The 26,379-nt window shown below is 37.1% G+C and overlaps 1 protein-coding gene across 1 annotated transcript; it reads right to left on the minus strand.

The window, feature by feature from the left end:
• Nucleotides 1–695: 695 nt before the first annotated feature.
• On the minus strand, nucleotides 696–22,417 carry KLHL41 (kelch like family member 41). Its single transcript, XM_036995047.2, has 6 exons — nucleotides 21,198–22,417; nucleotides 17,927–18,084; nucleotides 17,696–17,803; nucleotides 6,500–6,685; nucleotides 5,521–5,667; nucleotides 696–1,032 (listed from the first exon to the last, which is right to left on the minus strand). Exons 1-6 carry the CDS (start codon nucleotides 22,305–22,307, stop codon nucleotides 921–923), a joined length of 1,821 nt encoding a protein of 606 aa, XP_036850942.1. The 5' UTR covers nucleotides 22,308–22,417; the 3' UTR covers nucleotides 696–920.
• Nucleotides 22,418–26,379: the final 3,962 nt, after the last annotated feature.

Here is a 26,379-nt window from a genome sequence, read left to right on the forward strand (position 1 = left end):
ACTTCGTCTAGTATCTGATTGGGAAATTGTTTAAAATTCTTAACAGAAAAGATGTGTGGCTTTTAAGAAACTGCAGTTTATTCTTTAAGTCCATACTATGTGCCAGGAATTGTTTTAGATGCTTGGGGACACAGCAGTGACTATAACATATCTGCCATGGGTGTTAGTCAAAATAAATGAATAAAGTATATTTTACTTTAGATGATATTAAATGCTATGGAGAGAAATTCAGAATGGGGGATAGGATATATTATGGTTTTGAAGACTGATTTACTGGTTTTAAATTTAAAAATATAAAAATTTGACTTAAATCACAAACAATATGCCAGTGTCACAAAGAGAATGGAGAAAAAAGAGGGACTACTTGAATTTGATCACTTTTACTTAGAGACTTTTCCTCTTCAAATGAGACTGATTTATTTTAGACCTTAAATAGCAGTTCCAAAGTTCTGTTTTGACATCACTCTTCAACATAATGCACAAGATTCTTGTCATATCTCAAAGCACGAGGGAAGGGTTTTTGATATTTGATATTTTGAACATTTAAAATAACATAGATGTATGTATTTCATCCTCCAACTTCATTATTAATAGAAAATGAGTGTAAAGATACTCTAACAATGCAAATGAAAGCATTAGTAAACAATTTATATTAGGAACCTCCTTTACAATAAATTGAGTGATAACAAAGGAAATAATCTGTCCAACATTTAATTTTTATTAAAAAATGGTTTTAAACTCTGATCATTATATTGAAGACTCAATAACTTTTTGATAACCACTTTTAATCTTTTGGACAATACTTTAGTGAATAATTTCTGCATGAATCTCCGTGTAGGCTTTTAAAAGACAGAATAAATTAAAGCCCTATTTTTTAAACAAACCACCTCCTATTCTATTCTGTTTTTTTACCTTCTCGGTTATAGTTTAGACAGTTTGAACAGGTTTAAACGTGTTGCCAGGCAACTAGCTCCTGAAGCATAACGTATTTCCTTCAACATCCCAGCCCATTCTTTTTTATCGTCTTCATACCTGATGGAGAAAAAAAGTAATCAATAAGCAGTTTTTAAGTAGATAATTCTATAGGTTTCCCTGTGTTAAATATGCAAATGTGGATCTTTAAGAAAACCCTACTGGCTCTTACCCAGAGGACCATGCATATGACTGGCAGACTAACACTTGGATTCCTCTCCAAATATGAATTCCGTGAATGAGCATATGTCTGAACTACTGCCTTGATGTTTAATCTGGATGCTTAGATGATTAAGCCTTCTCTGGGAATTAAAGACTATCCAGACATAAGGAGTAAGACAGTTATGCAATTAATCATTCATCTTTGGGCAATATAGATGGTGGGTGTCTGTGAGTCAAAGTCAGCAGATTCCACCTTAAGAGTAAGAACTGGGAGGAGCAGGGACTGCTAGTCGCCTGACCGTACCAGTTGTTCCTACACACTGCTGCCCAGCAGGGCACTAGTGGTTACTCCCTAAGAATCTGTCCTCCTTCCTCTTTATTGCCCTGTGTGTTCTTAAACTGCACTTTATGTAAGGTAGTCATCCTTTCTGAATACTCAGGGTCATAGAGACACAGACAACTTGAATAACTCTGAAAGATAAATGCCTCTCTTCTTCGGTGCCTGGCATGCACTCCGCATGAGAACCTCAGCACTGCCTTCTCACTGGAAACCTTTCTTGCCTCCCTCAGGCAGAGTTCCTTGCATTCTACTCATTTCTCACATTATCTCCAATGGCAATTATCATTCTTTAGTTTTTTCCCTATGTTTATGTCCTCACCAAGCTCAAAGGTATTGGAGGGCAAATAATATTTCTTATTCATCTTAGTGTTTTCCCTCTTTCTGAAGCTATAAACACTTGGCACACAGGAAATACTCCAAATGGTTCTATGATGAATGAATGAGATTTAAAATAATTTTTAAAATTAGCTGATACCTCTGTGAGATAGGTGTTGACAATTTCATCAATGGTCCAAATTTAATTGGTGCTGTACACCAAGTAATTTTTATGTAAAGAATGTAGACAAAAAATATTTTACCACTAATAAGAGTGTGAATAAAGTGAAGGTTCCTATGGCCAGGATTCTCACCTGGCCCCGGCTGGCTAGCTCACTACACACGTGTGGGCGATACATTGTTATTGACTCTATCTCCGCCCAGTGCTCTTTGCAGCACGGTGACACAGCTGCAAGGCTGCAAGAGAGCAGAGTAAGGGCTGGAGTGGTGGCAATGCCAAGGACAGAGACTGGGATGGCTGTGTGGGCTGAGGGGCCTAGAGGCAGAGACCGCTTGCTGCATGCAGACTCACTCTGAGTGGACGGGATTCTAGTGAATGACCTGCCACTGTGGGAATAAAGTTGGGTATAACCCTTTCACCCTAGAACCTTCTGTCATTTCTTTGGTCACATTGAATCCATAGTGAACTTGCCTGGGGCTGAAACACCAATAACTTGCCTGAGGCAAGACACCTAATAAAAAAGCAACTGCATTTAAGCAATAGGAGGTCGACATTAAATGAGGCTTAAAAGCATGTCTCTTGGCAGTGACATTTTTACTTTAAGCTTGACCAATCCTAAATAATGGGCTGATGGATTTCAAGAAAAAAATACAAGAATGGAAATTTTTTTACACATCACAGTAAGAAGGTCTATATTGTAGAATGTAGAATACTCATAGTTTTCATCTCTTATTTTTATCTCTGCTGTGTGAGTAGAGAAAGTGGTAAGGGGACAGCCACCTTTCTCCAGATCAGTGGCACTCAGCTCCAGCACATACCCAAGAGTCACCTGCAGGCCTGCTGGAACACAGATCGCTGGGCCTTAGTAGGTCTGAGGCGAGGTCCAAGAATTTGCATATCTAAGTACCTTGGTGCTGCCTATGACTGGTTGTCAAACATGACTTGCACATTGGAGCCACCTGGAAATACTAAAAATATTGATGCCTGGGTCTCACCCCCAGAGAGTTGTTTGACTGGTATGAAGTACAGCCTGGGCATGAGGATTTTTTTAAGTTCTTGAAGTGATCCTAATATGCAGCAAAGTTTGAGAATTACTGATTAAGATTTTATTACCCAAATGGAAAACACCAATACTTAAGTTTAAACTTTCATAGTCAAGTAGATCGTTATATATGCCTCCCTTTTTTCCCCATCCCAAGCTTGTCTGCACATTAGAATCATTAGGATCTTTTGAAAGTTTGAAAGCCTAGACCACTTATCAGACCAGCTAAATCACAATCAAAGGAGGTGGGACCGAGGCATCAATACTTGCTTAAGTTCCCTAGGTGATTCCAATGAGCAAGCAAATTTGGGAACCACTGCCCTAATTGTAAAATAATTGATACAGAGAATCCCTCTTTCAGCAATAAAAGGGCTACTTCGAGCAGAACATGCTGCACCTCTTTTGCTGCCTACAGCTTCTATTGCTGAAGTGCTTTGGCTTTCTGACCACCATCAGGAACCAAGTGGCTCACGCGGGGCTCAGCTGACTGACAGCACCACCCTTAACATCAGCGTTTCTCAATTGGCTGCACATTAGAATCTCCTGGGAAGGTTTTAGGAAATAGTGATACCCAGGCCTTACTTCCAGAAGATCGAATTGGTCTGCATTAAGGCCCAAGCACTGGTGCATTTTAAAAACATCGTAGGTGATTTTAAGGTATAGCCATGGTTGAGAATCACTGCCTCTTCACAGATACCTATTCCTGTTTTCCAAACACCCTAACCTTTCCAGCCCTCCATCATTTCATCCCTTTTTTTTCTTTTTACACTACTTCCATCCTTTACCCATTTTACCCTCTTGCTAAGTCTAGCCTTTTTTCTCCCTGGAAATTTCCAGGCTCTTTCTTTTCCTCTTTCTTTTTTGGGAGGAGACTGGAGAAAGTGAGGGCTCCTGTGGCCAGGATTCTCGTCTGGCCCTGGTCAGCTGGCTCACTACATACATGTGGGCAGTATGTTGTTACTGACTCTATATAAAGAGCTCCACCCAGTGCTCTGGGTGACGGCTGCGGGAGAGCAGAGACCGGCTTGCTGCACGCAGACTTACTCTGAGTGGATGGGATTTTAGTGATTGACCTGCCACCGTGGGAATAAAGTTGGGTATAACCCTTTCACCCCAAAAACATTCCACTGTCATTTTTTCAGTCTCACTGAATCCATAGTGACCTTGTCTGGGGCTGAAACCCATTGGCAAGACAGAGGTTAACTTTCTTCTATAACTACTTTTTTCTTGCCCTCTATGCAACTACTTACTATTACAAGATACGGAAATTATGTCTGATACACAAAATAATTGTTTGTTTAAGCTACTGGCCTTTCAGCCTTCCAGTTCATAAGCTGGGAATAAGACATGGGCTGGTTCTGATACAGAACCAATAATAGCCACTTTTCTCTCTCATGCTTAGTGGTACACCTTTACTGACCACTCTTCCAAAGCTGGACCTATAACTTTAGTGCAGGTAGGTCACCTGGAAATCTGTTGAAATGAAGATTCTGATTGAGTAGCTGTGGGGTGCGCTCGGGGTTCTGCATTTCAAAGAAGCACCCGGGAGATGCCAATACTGCTGGTCCACGGACCATACTTTGAGTACCTAAGTTCTGGATGATCTGACTGGCCAGGTAAAAGCATTCCGGCCTTCGGAGTGGGGGTTGGCCTTTAAGCTGAGAGGGAAAGCCTAAGTTTGGCAGTTTCTGGATGAGTGTGCAGTATGAACTTAGGCTCACCTCAAGCAACTGACATCTACCTCTTACAAACTTACGTCAACAAGCTCAACGCCTGGGCTAAAGGCAACAGGCAGCATTTGGCAGACATGTGCGGTGTCCTAATTTTGACCAGGCATCCACACACTGCACAGCCTGTCCTGACTATATGACTCACCCTGACACAACTTACATGTCTGCTCCCAAGACTTCCTGGATATACCCTGGTCTCCTTCTGACATTCGCTGCATTAGGAACTATGGTAAAATCCACTCCCCCATTCTTTTTAAATACTACATTCATTTTAAGACTAACTGTAAAACAGTTCAGTTTAGTAACAATTGCAAGTGTCATACTTGAAGGACCTTTTAAAAATTGGAAAACTATTTAAATTAGATTCAAAATAGGATTACTTAATTCGTGGGAAACTCAAGGGGTTAAATGGTTATTCAGAACTCTTTTTTTCATAAGAAATAAAGTACTCTCTGATAGGTAAGTGGTTTGAAAGTAGCTTTTGCTCTACTGGATGCTTAGAGCATTATACTTTTAGAGGTGGAAGGGAGCTTGAAAGATCAACAGTTCCACCTCTCATTTTACTGATTAAGAAACAGGCTTAGATAAGTTCTTTTTCAAGTTCAAAGCTAATTAGAAGCAGTACTTGATCAAGTAAGTACAAAAGTTCAATTAGGTTCAAAGAGTATTTAGTCTACTACCAAGAATGCAGGCTGAGAAAGTCTGGCTTACTATTTCAAAATTTTTTATCAGTTACTTGATGTAATATTTTATTCAGAAAATTGGAGTGAAAACTTACTTCCATATGTCATTGACTTCAGTGGGTGCAAACTCTTTGGACTCCAGTTGAATCATTGCAAAACCGCCAATGGCATATAGGGATCCAGCCAGGCTGACCAAACTGATGGAACTTCTTTCTTGGGGAAATTCAGTCATTACTTCCCATCTAAAAATAATTCAAAATATAGTTCATGTAAAACTTAAATGCCAAATGCATTTACTAAACAATTATAGGCTATTATAATTTAAAAATTCAAGTAGCATAGACATCCAGTATTAGATGATAATGTTTGCTACTACAAAATATGTAGACATTCCTTTATTTGAAAAATATAGCCAGATTAGATAGAAAGTCCTCAATATGTCAATCCTACAATACTTCCTCAGCACCTTTGGCAGTGGTTAACAAATTGTTCTGCCATAAACTGGGGCTTGGCCGTTTTAGGGCCTACTGTGTTGAATTTCATTTGAATGCTAACACAAATTTTTAAACTGATCTCCATCATTTCCTCATCACATCCCCAAATCTTTTGCAATGAAGTCATATGATTATCCTTATATTATCCTTGTTTAGAAACTAGGGTTGGAAAATTTCTCTTTTAATAATTTGTACTTCATTTTTTTAAATAGAGGATTTAAGGGAACTTTTTAATATTAACAGCCATGTGAAAAAGGACAACTAAAGATAAAATCAATCAAATTAGTTGGAAGTATCAAGAGTCTAGAATGAGTTAGTCATTGGGTAGCTCTTTATTACTCTGGCATTGTTGAGGGTCATGTGTTCCAAATAATAAAGACACATAATTCATTAAAAAGTTATGCATTGAAATGTTGTAACACCCAGTAACAGCAAAAGAAATCCAGATGAAGATATTTTCTCTTTAATTCTTGCCTCTCTGCACTCTTCTCCCAAGGTCCTAATTAGAAAGCTTAATTTTGATCCAAAGTTAAAAATTAAGTATATGATTCCTATGCTGTAGTAAGATATAGCAACTCACTTATTGGTTGTGAGGTCAAAAGCTTCAACTGAAGCTGAAAGGCCATCTTCCGTGACACCTCCTGCAATCACAATTTTGCCTTTATGGACTGCTACTCCAAACATGGAACGAGGGGTTTTCATTGGTGCCAGATCTTTCCAGTCTCCCTTTTTGGGATTGTAGATAAACATCCTGTTTGTACACTTTCTGGAAACATAAAAGATAAAAAGTGCTCCCTTAAGAATCCTGTTTTTGAAAGAAAGAATTTCACTTAGCTTTGCTTCTCATGTGAAATATGTAGTACAGCAGAGGACCAGAATACTCAAAAAGTATTCTTGTATTTTTTAAATCTAGTCTAATAATGATTTCTAACCATCTATTATTCTTATAAAATGTCCCTAGTAAAAATGAATTTTTGAAATGACTTACCAGAAATGTTTTGTCCTGTAAGACTGAAACAGAACTTTTGCATATGCTCATAAATGATTTGTTGAAAAACTTTTCTAACAGTATATTCAGTCTAATGGTTATCCATCACCATCTTCTTAGGAATAATTTTGCTTTGGCCCTAGTTAGGCATGTAGTTGGTCTTCCTCTGTCATGCATTTCATTCACTTAGCCATTCAACAAATATTTACACTCCAAAGTGTTCTTCTTTTTCTTTTTTCTTTTGCTATCATTAATGTGCAATTGCATGAACATTATGGTTACTAGACTCCCCCTATTATCGAGTCCCCAACCACATACCCCATTATAGTCACCGTCCATCAGTGTAGTAAGATGCTATTGAATCACTACTTGTCTTCTATGTGTTATACTGCCTTCCCCATATCCCCACGGCCTAGATCATATGTGCTAATAATAATGCCCCTTATTCCCCCTTATCCTACCTTCCCACCCATCCTCCCCAATCCCTTTCGCTTTGGTAACTGTTAGTCCATTCATGGGTTCTGTGAGTCTGCTGGTGTTTTGTTCCTTCAGTTTTTGCTTTGTTCTTATACTCCACAGATAAGTGAAATCATTTATAAAGCAGGAGGGATCCTGCTTCCCAACTTCAAGCTCTATTACAAAGCCACAATAATCAAGACAATTTGGTACTGGCACAAGAATAGACCCATAGACCAGTGGAACAGAATAGAGAGTCCAGATACTAACCCAAGCATATATGATCAATTAATATATGATAAAGGAGCCATGGATGTACAGTGGGAAATGACAGCCTCTTCAATAGCTGGTGTTGGCAAAAATGGACAGCTACATGTAAGAGAATAAAACTGGATTACTCTCTAATTCCATACACAAAAGTAAACTCGAAATGGATCAAAGATCTGGATGTAAGTCATGAAACCATAGAACTCTTAGAAGAAAACATAGGCAAAACTCTCATGAATATAAACATGAGCAACTTCTTACTGAACATATGTGCATAGGCAAGGGAAACAAAATAAAAAATGAACAAGTGAGAATATATTTAAAAAAGGCTTCTGTACAGGAAAGGATACCATCAATAGAACAAAAAGGCATCCTACAGTATGGGAGAATATATTCATAAATGACAGATCCGATAAGGAGTTGACATCCAAAATATACAAAGAGCTCATGCACCTGAAGAAACAAAAAGCAAATAATCCAATTAAAGAATGGGCAGAGGATCTGAACAAACACTTCTCCAAAGAAGATATTCAGATGGCCAACAGGCACAGGAAAAGATGCTCCACATCGCTAATCATCAGAGAAATGCAGATCAAAACCACAATGAGATATCACCTCACACCAGTTAGGATGGCTAGCATCCAAAAGACAAACAACAACAAATGTTGGCGAGGATGAGGGGAAAGGGGAACCCTTCTACACTGCTAGTGGGAATGTAAATTAGTTCAACCTTTGTGGAAAGCAGTATGGTAGTTCCTCAAAAAACTAAAAATAGAAATACCATTTGACCCAGGAATTCCACTCTTAGGAATTTACCCTAAGAATGTAGGAGTGCTGTTTTAAAAAGACATATGTACCCCTATGTTTATCACAACACTATTTACAATAGCCAAGAAATTGAAATAACCTAAGTGTCCATCAGTAGATGAATGGATAAAGAAGATGTGGTGCATATACACAATGGAGTATTATTCAACCATAAGAAGAAAACAAATCCTACCATTTGCAACAAAATGGATGGAGCTAGAGGGTATTATGCTCAGTAAAATAAGCCAGACAGAGACAGACAAGTATCAAATAATGTCACTCATCTGTGTAGTATAAGAACGAAGCAAAAACTGAAGGAACAAAACAGCAGCAGACTCATAGAACCCAAGAATGGACTAACAGTTACCAAAAAGAAAGGGACTGAGGAGGATGGGTGGGAAGGGAGGGATAAGAGGGAATAAGGGGCATTACGATTAGCATACATAATGTAATGGGGGGGGCACAGGGAAGGCAGTATAGCACAGAGAAGACAAGTAGTAATTCTATGGCATCTTACTATGCTGATGGACAGCAACTGTAATGGGATATGTGGTGGGGACTTTATATAATGGGGGGAATCTAGTAAACACAGTGTTGTTCATGTAAGTGTGTATTAATGATACCAAAAAAATTAGGTGTGAATATACCTAATTTAAATTTAACTGTAATATGATGGATCATTTAATTTTAGTCTACCACTAATATACCAATGCATTTTAAGAAATCGGACTATAGTTTAGACAACTAGTCATATGAGCTGGTGAGTAATGAGAATAGTTTTATGACAAATGCTAAATGCTATCAGAAAAATCTGGACTCATCTGATTTATTATTCTTAGTATATTCTTTATGGTTCCTGAAAGTTAGCAGTAATTTGTTGATGGGAGTTCAGAATTCCAAATAATAATTGATTAACTGTATATTTTTGGTGAAGCCAGAAAGCAAATAAAAACCTCAACTTTTTGTGAGGACAATTTTTCTTTTTAGTTTTGTAAAAGACCAGATTTCTGGAGTAGAAGCATTTCCTCTAATTATTGACTATAAGTATTACTTTAAAACTTCTTGTAAAGAGCATGATGCAAAATCATGTTCTTCAAATCCAGTGGTGATAACTAATGCAATTCCGTGCTTACTTATAGATAATGACACATTTCAAAGCTCTCAGCTTTGGCATTTGTCCAGCAATGTTATCTTGGTTAATCATATTCTCAGTATTAATATATTCTTACTAAGAAGATCTGTATGCTTTTTACTGATATATCAATTTCCTAGTTACTAATACTACTTGAAGGAAACAACTTAAATCATTTGGCAGGATCACTATGCTTCCAAAGTCAGAGCACTGCTTAATACAGATTTTCCATTCCATTTACTCGGAAAAAATGCCCCAAATAAGATTTTGCACTGAGTGGGTTAATAGTATGGCCTGCCTTTGAATATTTATTTGATGGAAATTGCTGGGATTAAGGAGGGTATCAAAAATTTAAAACATGTTATCATTGAATATGGATAGATATAAATACCCATTGCTTTTTAAAAATACTTGTCATTTTTTATTGAAGTATAATTGACATAACATACATATCCTATTAGTTTCAGCTGTACATCATAGTGATTTGAAATTTTTATATGTTATGATATGATCCCCACAGTAAGACCGTCTGTTCTCATATGATGTTATTACTATATTATTGACTATATATATTCTCTTTGCCTGTACATCCCCATGACTTATTTTTGGCTTCAGGTTTGTACCTTTTACTCCCTTTCACCTATTTCACCCATCCTCCAATGCCTCCCCATTCTGGTAACCAACAGTTTGTTTCCTCTGAGTCTCTTTCTGTTTGTTCATTTGTTGTTTTTTTTTAGATTCCCATTGCTTTTTTAAATCACATTTCTGTGCTTTTTGTCATTTTAATTGAATAATAAACATTAATTGCTAACCCCAGTATTTAGAGTTATTTTCTTCTAGTACCTTTCTACATTTTATTCTCCTTTCCTGCTTTGCTATTATAATAACTCTTAATTCTGGCTACCCTTCCAGGATTGGACATCTCTGTTAATCAGACAACCTGGGAAAATGATGACAAGACAAATTTGGCAGTGTTTTCAGGGGCAGGAATTTAATTCTCACTATTAAAGCTGCAAACCTTCATTTCACTGGACAGGCTACTGGCTTAAGTGACTGGCTTCTGGAGCACTCTGAACTCACTTGTCCCTTCAAGTTATAAGATCTTTTTTCTACTTACCCATCCTTGGAGAAGTGCCTTGAAATCAGGGTGTGTGACATGTCCTCCTGTTTCTCCAACAGGAGACTGGATCTTACTAGGTATACCAGGTAAACATATCCTACCTCATCAGCGCCTGCTTGTGACTTGTTGTTAAATATTTTGAGTATCACCTCTGTCCAGGAGTAAATGAATGAAATATTGCCCTCTTTTCACTCACCATGCATTTCAATTTCAAAATCACCCATCTAAATTCTTTCCTATGAATGTAAAGTACAAACCCATGACATTTTTATGCAATATTATTTTTCTGGAGCAACAATTTTTTTATTCAGGTATAATTGACATACACTCTTATGAAGGTTTCACATGAAAAAAAAACAATGTGGTTACTACATTCACCCAGATTATCAAGTCCCCACCCATACCCCAATGCAGTCACTGTTCATCAGTGTAGTAAGATGCCACAGAGTCACTATTAGCCTTCTCTGTGCTACACTGTTTTGCCCATGACCCCACATACACCATGTGTACTAAACATAATACCCCTCAGTCCCCTTCTCCCTCTCTCCTGACTCGCACTCCCACACCCTTTCCCTTTGGTAACCACTAGTCCCTTCTTGGAGTCTCTGAGTCTGCTGCTCTTTTGTTCCTTTAGTTTTGCTTCGTTGTTATACTCCACAAATGAGGGAAATCATTTGGCACTTGTCTTTCTCTGCCTGGCTTATTTCACTGAGCATAATATCCTTCAACTCCATCCATGTTATTGCAAATGGTAGGATTTGTTTCTTTCTTATGGCTGAATAATATTCCACTGTGTAGAGGTACCACATCTTCTTTATCCATTCATCTACTGATGCATACTTAGGTTGCTTCCATTTCTTGGCTATTGTAAATAATGCTGCAATAAATATAGGGGTGCATATGTTTGTTAGAGTCTGAGAAGTTATATTCTTTGGGTAAATTCCAAGGAGTGGGAATCCCAGGTCAAATGGTATTTCTATTTTTAGATTTTTGAGGAACCTCCATATTGCTTTCCACAATAGTTGAACTAGCTTACAATCCCACCAGCAGTGTAGGAGGGTGCCCCTTTCTCCACATCCTTGCCAGCATTTGTTGTTCTTAGTCATTTCAATGCTGGCCATCCTTACCGGTGTGAGGTGATATCTCATTGTAGTTTTAATTTGCATTTCCCTGATGATTAGTGATGTGGGGCATCTTTTCATTTGTCTGTTGGCCATCTGAACTTCTTCTTTGGAGATGTGTCTGTTCATATACTCTGCCCATGTTTTAATTGGTTATATGCTTTTTGGGTGTTGAGGCATGTGAGTTCTTTATGTATTTTGGATGCTAACCCATTGTCAGATGTGTCATTTACAAATATATTCTCCCATACTGTAGGATGCCTTTTTGTTGTGTTGATGGTGTCCTTTGCTGAACAGAAACTTTTTAGTTTGATGTAGTCCCATGTGTTTATTTTTGCTTTTGTTTCCCTTGCCCAAGGATATGTGTTCAGTAAGAAGTAGCTCGTGCTTATATTCAGGAGATTTTTGCCTATGTTTTCTTCTAAGAGTTTTATGGTTTCACAACTTACATTCAGATCTTTGATCCATTTTGAGTTTACTTTTGTGTTTGTGGTTAAACAATAACTCAGTTTCATTCTCTTGCATGTAGCTGTCCATTTTTGCCAACACCAGTTGTTGAAGAGGCTGTCAGTTCCCCATTGTATGTCCATGGCTCCTTTATCATATATTAATTGACCATATATGGTTGGGTTTATACCAGGGCTCTCTAGTCTGTTCCATTGGTCTATGGCTCTATTGTGCCAGTGCCAAATTGTCTTGATTACTGTGGCTTTGTAGTAGAGCTTGAATTGGGGAGCATAATCACCCCAGCTTTATTCTTCTTTCTCATGATTGCTTTGGCTATTTGGAGTCTTTTGTGGTTCCATATGAATTTTAGAATGATTTGCTCTAGTTCATTGAAGAATGCTGTTGGTATTTTGATAGGAATTTCATTGAATCTGTAGATTGCTTTAGACAGGATGGCCATTTTGACAATATTAATTCTTCCTACCCATGAGCAAGGGGTGTGTCACCATTTATTGGTATCTTCTTTAATTTCCTTCATGAGTGTCTTGTAGTTTTAAGAGTATAGGTCTTTCACTTCCTTGGTTAGGTTTATTCCTAGGTATTTTATTCTTTCTGAGGCAACTGTGAATGGAATTGTTTTCTTGATTTCTCTCTCTGCTTGTTAGTATATAGGAATGCAACAGATTTCTGTGTATTAATTTTGTGTCCTGCAACTTTGCTGAATTCAGATATTCTAGTAGTTTTGGAGCGAATTCCTTAGGGTTTTTTATGTAGAATATCATGTCATCTGCAAACAGGGACAGTTTAGCTTCTTCCTTGCCTATCTGGATGCCTTTGATTTCTTTATATTGTCTGATTACCATGGCTAGGACCTCCAGAACTATGTTGAATAGAAGTGTGGAGAGTGGGCATCCCTGTCTTGTTCCTGATCTTAAAGGAAAAACTTTCAGCTTTTTGTTCTTAAGTATAATGTTGGCTGTGGGTTTGTCATATATGGCCTTTATTATGTTGAGGTACTTGCTCCCTATAACCATTTTGTTGAGAGATGTTTGTCATGACTGGATGTTGAATTTTGTCGAATGCTTTTTTAGCATCTATGGAGATGATTATGTAGTTTTTGTCCTTCATTTTGTTGATGTGGTGGATGATGTTGATAGATTTTTTAATGTTCTACCATTCTTGCATCCCTGGAATAAATCATACTTGAACATGATGGTTGATCTTTTTTATGTATTTTTGAATTCAGTTTGCTAGTATTTTATTGAGTATTTTTGTATCTATGTTCATCAGGGATATTGGTCTGTAATTTTCTTATTTTGTGGTATCTGCCTTGTTTTGGTATTAGAGTGATGCTGGCCTCATAGAATAAGCTTGGGAGTATTCCCTTTCTCTACTCTTTGGAAAACTTTAAGGAAAATGGGTAATAGGTCTTCACTAAATGTTTGATAAAATTCATCAGTGAAACCATCTCGTCCTGCAGGGGTTTTGTTCTTAGGAAGTTTCTTGATTACCAGTTCAATTTTGTTGCTGGTAAATTGGTCTGTTCAGATTTTCTGTTTCTTTCTTGGTCAGCCTTGGAAGGTTGTATTTTCTAGAAAGTTGTTGATTTCTTCTAGGTTATCCAGTTTGTTGGCATATAATTTTTCATAGTATTCTCTAATAATTCTTTGTATTTCTGTGGTGTCCATAGTGATTTTTCTTTTTCCATTTCTGATTCTGTTTATGTGTGTATACTCTCTTTTTTTCTTGATAAGTCTGGCTAGGGGTTTATCTATTATGTTTATTTTCTCGAGGAATCAGCTTCTGCTTTCATTAATTCTTTCTGTTGTTTTATTCTTCTCAATTTTATTTATTTCTGCTCTAATCTTTATTGTGACCCTCCTACTGACTTTGGCCTCATTTGTTATTCTTTCTCTAGTTTCGTTAATTTTGAGTTTAGAGTGTTCATATGGGATTGTTCTTCTTTTCTGATGTAGGCCTGTATTGTAATATACTTTCCTCTTAGCACAGCCTTCGTTGCATCCCACAGATTTGGCAGTGTTGACTTATTCTTGTCATTTGTCTCCATATATTGCTTGATCTCTGTTTTTATTTGGTCATTGATCCATTGGTTATTTAGGAGCATGTTGTGAAGCCTCCATGTGTTTATGAGATTTTTCATTTTCTTTGTGTAATTTATTTCTAGTTTTATACCTTTGTGGTCAGAGAAGGTGGTTGATACAATTTCAATCTTTTTGAATTTACTGAGGCTGTTTTTGTGGCCTAGTATATAATCTGTTCTTGAAAATGTTCCATGTGCACTTGAGAAGAATGTGTATTCTGCTTCTTTTGGGTGTAGAATTCTGTAAATGTCTGTTAGGTCCATCTATTCTAATGTGTTGTTTAGTGCCCTTGTCTCCTTACTTATTTTTTGCCTGGTAGATCTGTCCTTCAGAGTGAGTGGAGTTTTGAAATCTCCTAGAATGAATGCATTGCATTCCATTTCCCCTTTTAATTCTGTTAGTTTTGTTTTACATATGTCAGTGTTCCTATGTGGGGTTTTTAGATATTTATAATGGTTATATCTTCTTGTTGGATTGGCCCCTTAATCATTATGTAATGTCCTTATTTGTCTCTTGTGACTTTCTTTGTTTTGAAGTCTATTTTGTCTGATATAAGTATTGCAACTCCATTTTTTTGTCCCTATTACCTGCATGAGATATCTTTTTCCATCCCTCACTCTTAATCTGTGTATGTCTTTGTGTTTAAAGTGAGTCTCTTGTAGGCAGCATATTGATGGGTCTTATTTTTTCAGCCATTCAGTGACTCTATGTCTTTTGCTTGGTGCATTCAGTCTATTTACATATAAATAGGTGATTATCAAAAGGTATGTACTTATTGCCAATGCAGTCTTTAGATTTGTGGGTACAAAGGTTCAAGGTTAACTTCTTTACTACCTAAGAATCTAACAACTCATTTAATATACTATTAGAAACATAATCTAAATGTTCTTTTTATTCTCATCCTTTTTCTTCCTCCTCCATTCTTTCTATAGTAGGTATCATATTCTGTACTTTTTGTCTATCCCTTGATTGACTTTGGGGATAGTTGATTTAATTTTGCATTTGCTTAGTAATGAACTGTTTTACTTTCTTTACCATGGTTTTATTATCTCTAGTGACAGCTATTAAACCTTAGGAACACTTCCATCTATAGCAGTCCCTCCAAAATACACTGTAGAAACAGTTCCTGGGAGGTAAATTTTGTCAGCTTTTGCTTATCTGGAAATTGTTTAATCCCTCCTTCAAATTTAAATGATAACCTTGCTGGATAAAGTATTCCTGGTTAGAGGCCCTTCTGCTTCATTGCATTAAATACATCATACCTTCTGGCCTGTAACGTTTCTGCTGAGAAGTCTGATGATATCCTGATGGGCTTTCCTTTGTATGTGATCTTATTTCTCTCTCTGCCTGCTTTTAATAGTCTGTCCTTATCCTTGATCTTTGCCATTTTACATACTATATGTCTTGGTGTTGTCCTCTTTGGGTCCCTTGTGTTGGGAGATCTGTGGATCTCTATGGCCTGAGAGACTATCTCCTTCCCCAGATTGGGGAAGTTTTTAGCAATTACCTCCTCAAAGACACTTTCTATCCCTTTTTCTCTCTCTTCTTCTTCTGATACCCCTATAATACGAATATTGTTCACTTTAGATTGGTCACACAGTTCTCTCAATGCTCTTTCATTCTTAGAAATCTTTTCTTGTCTCTGTGCCTCCGCTTCTTTGTATTCCTCTTCTCTAGTTTCTATTTCATTTATCATCTCCTCCACTGTATCCAACCTGCTTTTAATACCCTCCATTGTGCTCTTCAGCAATTGGATCTCCGACCAGAATTCATTCCTGAGTTCTTGGATATTTTTCTGTACCTCCATGAGCATGTTATTTTTATTTTGAAATCCCTTTCAGTTAGATTGATGAGGTCGATTTCATTTGTGTCTTTCCCAGGTGTTATATTCATAATTTTACACTGAACCAGTTGTTTTTGGTGTTTCATATTTGTATATGTCACTCTCTAGTGCCCAGATGTTCTACTCTCTGGAGCTGCTCAGCCTCTGAAGCAATGTCAGGACTTGCAGGGGAGTGGTATTGGTTTCTGGGGGGAGGAAAGAACTGTTTCCTGCTTCCCTGCTTGCCTCCACTGACAGAACCAGTGGGCCAAGTACACAGGTATAAGCCTCAGTGCTTTGCATTTGTAGTTGCTGTAGACAGGGCTTCCCTCTGGCTGGCCTACATCAGGGTAGGGTTTTCTGGTTTCCAAGCCAGGTGGGGCTGGCCCGGAGAAAGGTGCAGGGGGCTGTGTATCACAGCAGCAGGGGGCCTTGGAGCTGTGTAGGCAGCCATGGAGCTGGAGGGCCTGAAGATCATGAAAGCTCCCAACCTGCCGGGCAGAGTGCACCCGGACAGTTTTGTCTACCTGTCCTTTCTCCTGAGCAGTAAGCTCTGTGAAATCCTGGCCCCTTTATCAGCTCTCTTGTTGTTAAGAAGTCTCTCAGACTTCCCACCTTACTTTTGTCCCAGAGCGTCTGGATATGGATCCCTGCTTTCCACAAGCACCTGGAATCTCCAGGTATTCTGCCTGTCTTAGCTTTCCAACCCCTAATCACAAGAGTACCATGAAAGCACCATGAAATGTAGGTTTGTGGTCCCAGAGCAGATCTCTGGAGTTAGGTATTCAGCAGTCCCAGGCCTTCCACTCCCTCCCTGCTCCATTTCTCTTCCTCCAGCCAGTGAGCTGGGGTGGGGGAAGGGCTTGGGTCTCTCTGGGCCACAGCTTTGGTACATTACCCTGTTCTGTGATGTTTATTCTTTTCTCCAGGTGTATAAAGTTTGGCAGAGCCCTCTTTCCTGTTGCTCTTTCAGGATTAGTTGTATTAATTATATTTTCATATTATATGCAGTTTTAGGATGAAGCCACTGTCTCACCTCTCATACTGCCATCTTTCTGCACTATTGTTTTAGGAGTTATATTTTAAATACTACATTAAAGAGCTCTACTTAATTTTATCTACTTACAGCTAAATGAATAAGAAAGCCCATTGGCTTTAATGTAGTGAAATATAATTATAAATTAGTCAAATAAGGGATTTGAGTATGCTCCTAAATGCTACTTTTCCACTGTAAGAATGCTTGTATGGAAGTATTACACTTACTCCTAGCAATATGCAGGGCATCTACAAATTTACTTTAGCAACTTTTAAATTTTATATAGTTTTCCTTCAGAGTCATTTAAAATATCCTCCAATAACTTTTAAAGTTTTTATTTTAAAATTTTACTTACAAAATATTTTGTGTGAGAACCAGGTCCCATTTCAGTATGTAGATTCAAAAGAAAAGAAAAAGACATCTTTGTAGTAAAAAAATCATTTGGATATAAATCATAAGGAGATTTCAGAGTACTTACTTGTCATCTGTCTTTCCTCCTAGACAATATATCGTCCCCTTATGTGAAGTCACACTATGGCCGTAGACTTTGATGGGAAGTTTTTTAACTTCATTCCATTTTGCAGCCCTAAAATGAGAAGATGATAGAATTTATATGCTTTCAGTAAATTCCAGATTCTAAAAATAAGAGTATGTTCTAGGTATTCATATATCTGAATGCTTAGCAAACAGGAAAATCATGCCAACTTACACAGGATCATAGCATAATACTGAATCCAATGAAGCCTCTGTTTGAAGGTCTTTGCCTGCAACTACATAGATTTTGTCATCTACCTCTCCCAGACCGAAGAGACACCTGGCCGAAGGCAGAGGTGGAAGTCCAACCCACTCAGATGCTATGTTATCAAGCTGGAAAAAACAATATATGAGAAATTGTGGAGCTGATTAGAAAAAAAAGTTACAGGTGTCCAAAAATTACACTTTATGTGTTGTGTGAGTTGAGGTAGTGAAAGCTCTCAAAAGTAAAATAAAACTACAATCCAAAGTATCATATTTTACCTCTCAGTTACCAAGAAAAATGAGAAAATCTACTTGACTTACCAAAATAGCTAAAAGTACCAAAATCCGCAGGACTTCAAGAAAGGAGAGAACAAAATAGAGCCATTAGAGGTTAGAACTGTGAGGTTTCTTGTCAAATTCTCTTCCCATGTTGCCTTCCTTGTTCTGGTTTAAACAAGGAATTATAATACTTTAGGACACGGAGAAAAGATTGTCTTTGTAGGGGGAGGTCACAGTATGTGAGTGACCCTTGATGCTATATTTAACACACTCCCCAAGCTGGCGCCTGTCACTCAGCCCACAGACAACTGGGGCATTCGGCAATACCTTTTTTCTTTCCTTCAATATTTTACAGGTTCTCTATGTTTCACTTTATTATTTCTGGTATAGGCAGGTATTACAGCTATAACCTCCTAGCCTTTGTTGGGAGATAATTAAAATATCTTTCTCTCTCTTTTTAATTTATATTAGGAAATAATTTTGCTCATTTTGGTGACTGCCACTTCTGCAAGCTGAAGATAGCCTTTCAAGTGCCCCTGGTCTGGGGCAGGTGATTCTGGTATGACTGGCATCAGTTTTAGCACTTACTATTGGTAATTTTAAGATTTTTCCCACTTAGCCTTTTAGGACACCAAGGTACAAGAAACTGCTTTTGGAGAGAGTACAGTCACAGATTTGTTGTTCTCTCTAGTGCTACTTGTATGTAGCAAAAGAAAAGGAAACAAACCCAAGAATAATTGGATACCAAGAATATATGCAGAATTAAAAGCTATGGTACAGGGAGGGGTCCCTTTGGAAGTCTATCTATAGCTGGTCTGGCAATCCTGGTTAAAGCAAAGCACTAATTAAGACTAGGTAAAATGAGTAGTTTAATCCCCACATGTCCGTTGTTACCTTTGTGTTCACTATTTTCAACATTTAGATTTTTATCACCCATGTTTTCACTTTTGAAAAAAATCCTTTTATCAAGAAAGTAGTGTTTAGTATACTAACAATAATAATGAACATTTATGTTATTTTGACTTTATACTAGGCTTCATACTAAATGCTTTACTTAGGTAATCTCATTTAGTCCTCCAAAATAGGCACATTTATTATCTCTATTTTACAGATGAGGAAACTGAGGCACAGAAAGATTAAATAATTTCCCAAGCTCACACAGTTTAAAAACTGATAATCAATGCAAGGTATATAAACACAGTTTTTTAAGAAAATTGGGACAACCACCATCCTAATCTCAAACTGGAGGGTTTACTGCCCACACTGTACAGTACTACCTATATCCTCATATTACAGTAGACCATCTTTCAGGCTTTTTAATAGATGAGCTGTCCAGCTGTTTAACCTCTCTGGCTCCATTTTCCACATCCTTAAAATCAGGGTTTGGACCTAGATTACTTTAAGATAAACTGTTGAAAGTTATGAAAAAAAACCCCTCTCTTACCTAGGTAAAAAAATCCTTATAATCTATTGAGTATACAACCCAAGGTTATATTCCTAACTTAATACATTTTAAATATATGTGACCAAGTCAAAAAATATAAAACCTGAAATTCTCATACATATATTTTCTTGTGAGTCATAACCCTTACAGGTCAGGTGTTTTTACCCTGGCATCTTGCTCCATTATTTGTGCCTTTTAAAAGGAGCAAGACATGGACCATGGCAGGGAGTTGACCCTTTCAACTCTCCATAACTCTTTTTGTAGCTATAAAGAATATCAGGCAGGTTTCTTGAACCAGAAATGAGAGCCTATGTTAATAAAAGTAAGGGTAGTATAAGTCTAAATATAAGTATAAATATAAGAGAATACAGATAATTCTATAAGTATTCCTCGGATCTATGATTTCTATATATCTGTCTATCTGTGTTTTGATGTAGTTTTTACCTCCAAGATATAATTACTGTCTTTTCAATTGAATTTGCCCTTTCTGACTACCTGAATTTAAAGTTAGGGCTTAGGAAATTTTCTGGCCTGAATTCAGGTACTTATGATTATAGATTCTGCTTTATTTATGTATTTTGTATTTAACATTCTTCAATGGAACTTTGAAAATTAACATCATCAACATGTATTACATTTTTCAAGTTTAGAAAAAGCTGAATGCACCCTATGTGAATTTACTGTATGTCCCTCACTTTGCACACAGTGACTGTGCTGTGACATTCTACACTTATCTTTGGCTTTTCCAACTCAAGTGCCCATAAAACCCCAGATAGCTATGAACTAAACAAACTCCTTGGAGCTAGCTGTAAACTACAAAGTCCTGGTATTGACATTATAAAAGATGAAAGTTAAACCGCTGATTCCTTCATAATGTGTTGGTAATACGAAACAAAGTGCCTTCAAACAAACAACAAAGAGTCTGTTAGTTTAGGAGCATTTTTCTTGGAAACTTCTGCAGTTTCACAAAACAGATTAAATTTCAATAAAGCCTAAATACCACTTCGATCCAATTAAATGTGATCATTTGTCATAAATTAAAAATTATCACAAAAGTTTCTAAATATATTTAGTCAATTCAAACTAATGACACTTGTTTAGACAGTTTTTCCTGGAAGAGCAATCCGAAGTGTATAAATTATGTACAGATCCTTTTCTTTTGCAACGAAATTACATTTTAGGTAGTAACCATAAATAAGAGATGAAATGCTTGTCCTAAGAACTTCAAATCAGTTCAAGGAAACTTGAATCATCAGTATAAAGAAAATCTTGAATCATCACTTACACATTAATTAGGACTTCCTTCTTCACGAAACCTTTTATTAAATATTAACAAGCAGTTAAATTAACTGAGCTAAATATTTCTGTCAGCACTCTAAGTATAGTGACAGTGCAAGAGACTGGAATCAGCCATCAAGTAGAATAAAATACAGCAGCCTGAATAATTCACAAATCAGCTAACTGGAGGGTAATAGCTCTTCCCTTATGTCTCTATTCATTTAACAATAGCCTTTCTCACCTGAAAGAAGTAGGACTGTAGAGGTTGATCCTTATTTTCTTCGTCCACATATAGTCCTCCTACCACGTAGACCTGATTTTGTCGGGTAACAATGCTGGAATGATTTCTGGGAATCTGCTCTGCCAGTGCGGTAAGGTAGCACTCATTTTCTGTGGGATCGTAAGCGACTGCAGCAGTGTCATTAACCAAGAGGATGAGGTCTTTGACAAACATTCCATGCCTGGGAATGTCATTCAGGTAACCAGGAAGTAAATCTTCATCCCCAACATCACCATTCAACTCACCAGACCCAGCCTTTTCTGCATTTCTGCTAGGTTCAGGGAGTTTGCCTGCAAAAGCATCTTTGAGAACTTTGATTTTTTTCTGGAGTTCTGGGTTGCTTTTAATTATATCATCTTTCTCAACATGATCTTTAAAATATTTTTCTGTCATAAGGCGAAAACGGATACAGTCAAATACTTCGCTAAGGTTTTTAACCCTGTTTTCTCTGTCTGTTTGCACCCATTTCATCACTGCCTCAAATACTGCTTCTTCCTTTTCTACATTTAGGCCATCATTTGAAATGACTGAGATCAGTTCCTGTGGTGACAGTTGCATAAAGTCCTCTTCCTTACAAATTTGTACAAAGCGGTCAGAGACAAATTCACGGGCAGAGATGGCAAGTCGTGGGCAGTCAAGAAGAAGTCCTAATCTTAGGATGGCTAGACAGTTACCAGGAGCAAGTCTTTTCTGAAGGTAAGAAACGCAGACAGTGAACACTGAGGGGATCTGAAAGCGGCTGGCCAATGCAAAAATATCTTGCACATTTCCATCATTGAGATCAATACTGGCAGAGTAAAGGTACTTGATGATTAAATCCAGCACAACAGGATCCACATTATCTAATACTACCTCCTTTTTTTTCTCCTCATCAATTTCAGATAAAAAATACTCACGGAAGTAAGGACTACATGCTGACAGAATCAGTCTGTGGCAAGGAAGACTTTTGTCACCAGCTTTTAGGGTGCAGTCGATGAATTTTTTCTCATCCAGGAGATCTTTTAGACCATCCTGAAGAAGAGTAGATTGGTAAAGCCGCAGTTCCTCTGTGAGTTCCCGCTGGGAATCCATTTTGTGAGTGACCTGCGTAAGGAGGGGGACACTGAAGGCCTTAGCTCCTCACAGCACACAGGTCTAGCTGTAAAGAGGCAGGTCGGTGTGCTTTGCCCGGCCTGAGGCCTTTGCAATTTAATTCCACCAGTTAAATATAGACACCAACTCTAACAACGGGAATTTACAAGAGCTAGTTTGGACAGAAGAGTTGTTCTTGCAGCTGTTACAGATTGAAAGGAACAACTGGAACTTTTAATCACTAAGGAAACAACTAAGAAACAAAAGATTTAAATGAAGTAGAAAGCTTTAAAATATATACAGCATTAGAAGATGCTCTAATAAAGGAAGGTTTAAAGTGTTTATTGAACTAACAGAAAACCGAATCATAAAAATGAATCAGTCCACTAAAAATGGTCTAGAGGCAAGCAAGCTATTTAGCTGGCTGAAATAATGATGCAAAGGCCAAGAATATGAGGTGAGTTCATATGAATGCTCATAAGCAAGATCCCTTTCCAATAACTGTTACACACACATTTTTATTTCTACTTAAAACATGGGATAATCAGTTTTAGGAGTAGGAAACTTAAAGATTTCTACTTATGTACTATAATTATAAAAATAACCTTTCAAATAACAGTCCCCCCATCATAATTGAAACAATAAATGCAGATAAACTGCTAATTTTCTAAGACTTTCTAAATTATCTTTATTCTTAAGTGGAAAAACTGTTAGTATTGAATTAAATATAATGTTATTTATATTCAGGAAAGAGGACACAAGATTAAATTTAGTTTATTTATATCCTGCCTTGCTTTATAAAGGATTTGACAAAGGAAACAATAATAATAATAAAACAAGTAAAATAAAGGTAAAAGTCTAAAACAAATCAAGACCAAAAAAATATAGAAAGTTAGAAGTCAACACTACAGAAAGAAAAACAGAGATACATATGATCAACTAAAGATATTCTATGATTTTAAGTGCTGAAGGTGATCTTTCATTAAATAAAGTTAAAAATAGAACAGATATAACTCCATGAGAACAATGTTATCAACATATCATAGCAAAATCAGGAATAAAGTAATATATTACCTTTACATTTTGGAAAACAGGCCTTATCCAAGGGAAAAAAATAACTGAAATCATAATTTGAGTTGTTTATTGCAGAACATATTATGTATTGCAGAAGGCATGATTTGAAAGAAAATTGATCCTTTGTTTATATACAGATGACACATAAATCTCTCATACTGTTACATTTTCTGAATTCAGTGGGGTTGTAGAAATACTGTAATTTCAAAGGTTGGTTATTCTTAAACATGCTCCAAAGAACTTAAGCTCCATGAAAACAGGGATTTTTTTTGGTTTGTTTTGTTCAATGCTATAGCCCTAGAGCACATGTGTGCTCCATAAATATTTGCTGAATGAATGAATAGCCCCAACCAGGGAATTATGTATTTTTAAACTTCAAGGTCTCTATGAGTAAAGATTTTTCTATTTTACATCATGGTGAACTCAATACTGTCAGCTGCTAAAGCAACAGCTGAAAGAATAGCTCATTGACTCTTCTTCCATTTATAGATGCCACTAAAGGTTTTAACACACCAGAAAAAACCAACAACTGCTCCCTTGTTTAAACAATAAATATGACTCACTTCTCTCTACATGGAACACCTAACATTTGAAAAGATTAATGAGTCAGAGGCAAACACCATAAGACTTTTGAGATTCTTCTTTACTAGTTGGCAGTTTTTGTAAAGGTGAAGAGTTTTTTGCTTGAGAAACTTTAAAGAATATTCCTGGCAGCATTTTATAACCTGTATGAATTTCTTTCTTATTTTACTTTAATATGTTATCATAAATCCGTCCCTAAAAAAATGTACAAATCCTTTCCCAAATAAAGAAACCACTTTATACCTTTTGTTCATTGATTTTTATTAAACTCAGGTTAGCACTTGGTTATACTGTTTAAGGTTGTACATACAGATGCACCTTATTTTATTTATTTATTTATTCTTTTACTTGTGTCTCCCTCACTATATGAATAATTTCTCTGCTTCCTCATCTGGAAAAGGGGGACAATTTTATCAAGATATTATTTTTTATTTATTATTTTTATTAATGTATCATTGATATACACTTATGAAGGTTTCACATGAAAAATGTGGTTACTACGTTCACCCACATCAAGTCCCCCCCATACCCCACTGAAGTCACTGTCCATCAGTGTAGTAAGCTGCCACAGAGTCACTGCTTGTCTTCTCTGTGCTACATTGTCTTCCCCATGACCCCACCACCATGTGTTCCAATCATAATGCCCCTCAATTCCCCTCTCCCTCCCTCTCACCCCCTCCCACACCCTTCCCCTTTGGTAACAGTGAGTCCCTTCTTGGAGTCTGTGAGTCTGCTGCTGTTTTGTTCCTTCAGTTTTGCTTCATCGCTTTACTCCACAAATGAGTGAAATCATTTGATACCTGTCTTTCTCCACCTGGCTTATTTCAGCAAGCATAATACACTCTAGCTCTATCCATATTATTGCAAATGGTAGGATTTCTTTTCTCTTATGGCTGAATACTATTCACAATGGAATACTATTGTGACTTCGTGTATATGTACCACCTCTTCTTTATCCATTCATCTACTGATGGACACTTAGGTTGCTTCCATTTCTTGGCTATTATAAATAGTGCTGCAATAAACATAGGGGTGCATCTGTCTTTTTCAAACTGGGCTCCTGCATTCTTAGGGTAAATTCCTAGGAGTGGAATTCCTGGGTCAAATGGTATTTCTATTTTGAGTTTTTTTTTTTTTTGAGAGGGCATCTCTCATATTTATTGATCAAATGGTTGTTAACAACAATAAAATTCTGTATAGGGGGGTCAATGCTCAATGCACAATCATTAATCCATCACAAGCCTAATTCTCGTCAGTCTCCAATCTTCTGCAGCATAACGAACAAGTTCTTACATGGTGAACGAATTCTTACATAGTGAAAAAATTCTTACATGGTGAACAGTGCAAGGGCATTCATCACAGAAACTTTCGGTTTTGATCACGCATTATGAACTATAAACAATTAGGTCAAATATGAATATTCGTTTGATTTTTATAATTGATTTATATGTGGATCCCACATTTCTCCCTTTATTATTATTATTATTATTATTTTTAATAAAATGCTGAAGTGGTAGGTAGATGCAAGATAAAGGTAGAAAACATAATTTAGTGCTGTAAGAGGGCAAATGTAGATGATCAGGGGTGTGCCTATGGACTAAGTATTAATCCAAGCTAGACAAGGGCAGCAAAACATCCACGGACGCAGAAGATTTCTCTCAAAGCAGGGGGGGTGAGGTTCTGAGCCTCACCTCTGTTGATCCCCACTTTCTCACCTGATGGCCCCCCTGCGACTGTGCCTGTCTTAGGTTGTTCCTCCCTTGAGGAATCTTACCCGTCTCTGGCTAACCAGTCATCTTCCGGGGCCATACAGGGAAATGTAAAGTTGGTAAGGGAGAGAGAAGCCATATTGTTTGAAAAGGTTAGCTTTTTACTTCTTTGCAGATTTATGCCCTGTGGCTTCTATGCCCAGCACTTGTCTCGAGGTATCTTTACCACCTGGAGGAATTATGATACTCGGTAAATTCGATATGAGGCACGAATTCTATTTAAGGGTTGTAATTAGGAAGGAAGAAGAAAAGCTATAGAGGTAGCATATGGAAGAAAACATGGGAGGATTGATTATTTCTTTGACATATCTTCTTGTAGAGTACCTTAAGTATGTATAGGTTTTAAACTACTAATTTGCACACACATATTAACATAATAGGAATACGGTGACATAAACAAAGCAAATCTATATTTACCATCCATCTCCAGTGAAGCCAAGAAAACCATTTAGGCACCCTAGGCATTTGTGAAAATTTGTCTATGATATGATGGATATTGTCCAACTATACTTGAACAGTCTGAGAGAAATCAGACAAATTAAAGCAGCCCATTTCTGGGATCTGTTCACATCCCATATGTTCTTTTAACCATAGATAGTCTATAGTCATAAGATTTTGGAGTGCTACAACTTACACCCCTCCCAACT

The sequence above is a fragment of the Manis javanica genome, chromosome 12 (genome assembly GCF_040802235.1).
Source record: "Manis javanica isolate MJ-LG chromosome 12, MJ_LKY, whole genome shotgun sequence".
Classification (NCBI taxonomy): Eukaryota; Metazoa; Chordata; class Mammalia; order Pholidota; family Manidae; genus Manis; species Manis javanica.

Excerpts from the sequence above, each read along its gene's own strand:
- KLHL41 (XM_036995047.2), bottom strand. The coding sequence starts at position 22,307 with ATGGATTCCCAGCGGGAACTCACAGAGGAACTGCGGCTTTACCAATCT. Across the intron at positions 17,804-17,926 it reads GTATTATGCTATGATCCTGT|GGCTGCAAAATGGAATGAAG; the intron begins GTAAGTTGGCAT and ends TTCTCATTTTAG. Across the intron at positions 5,668-6,499 it reads TTTGACCTCACAACCAATAA|ATGGGAAGTAATGACTGAAT; the intron begins GTGAGTTGCTAT and ends AATTATTTTTAG.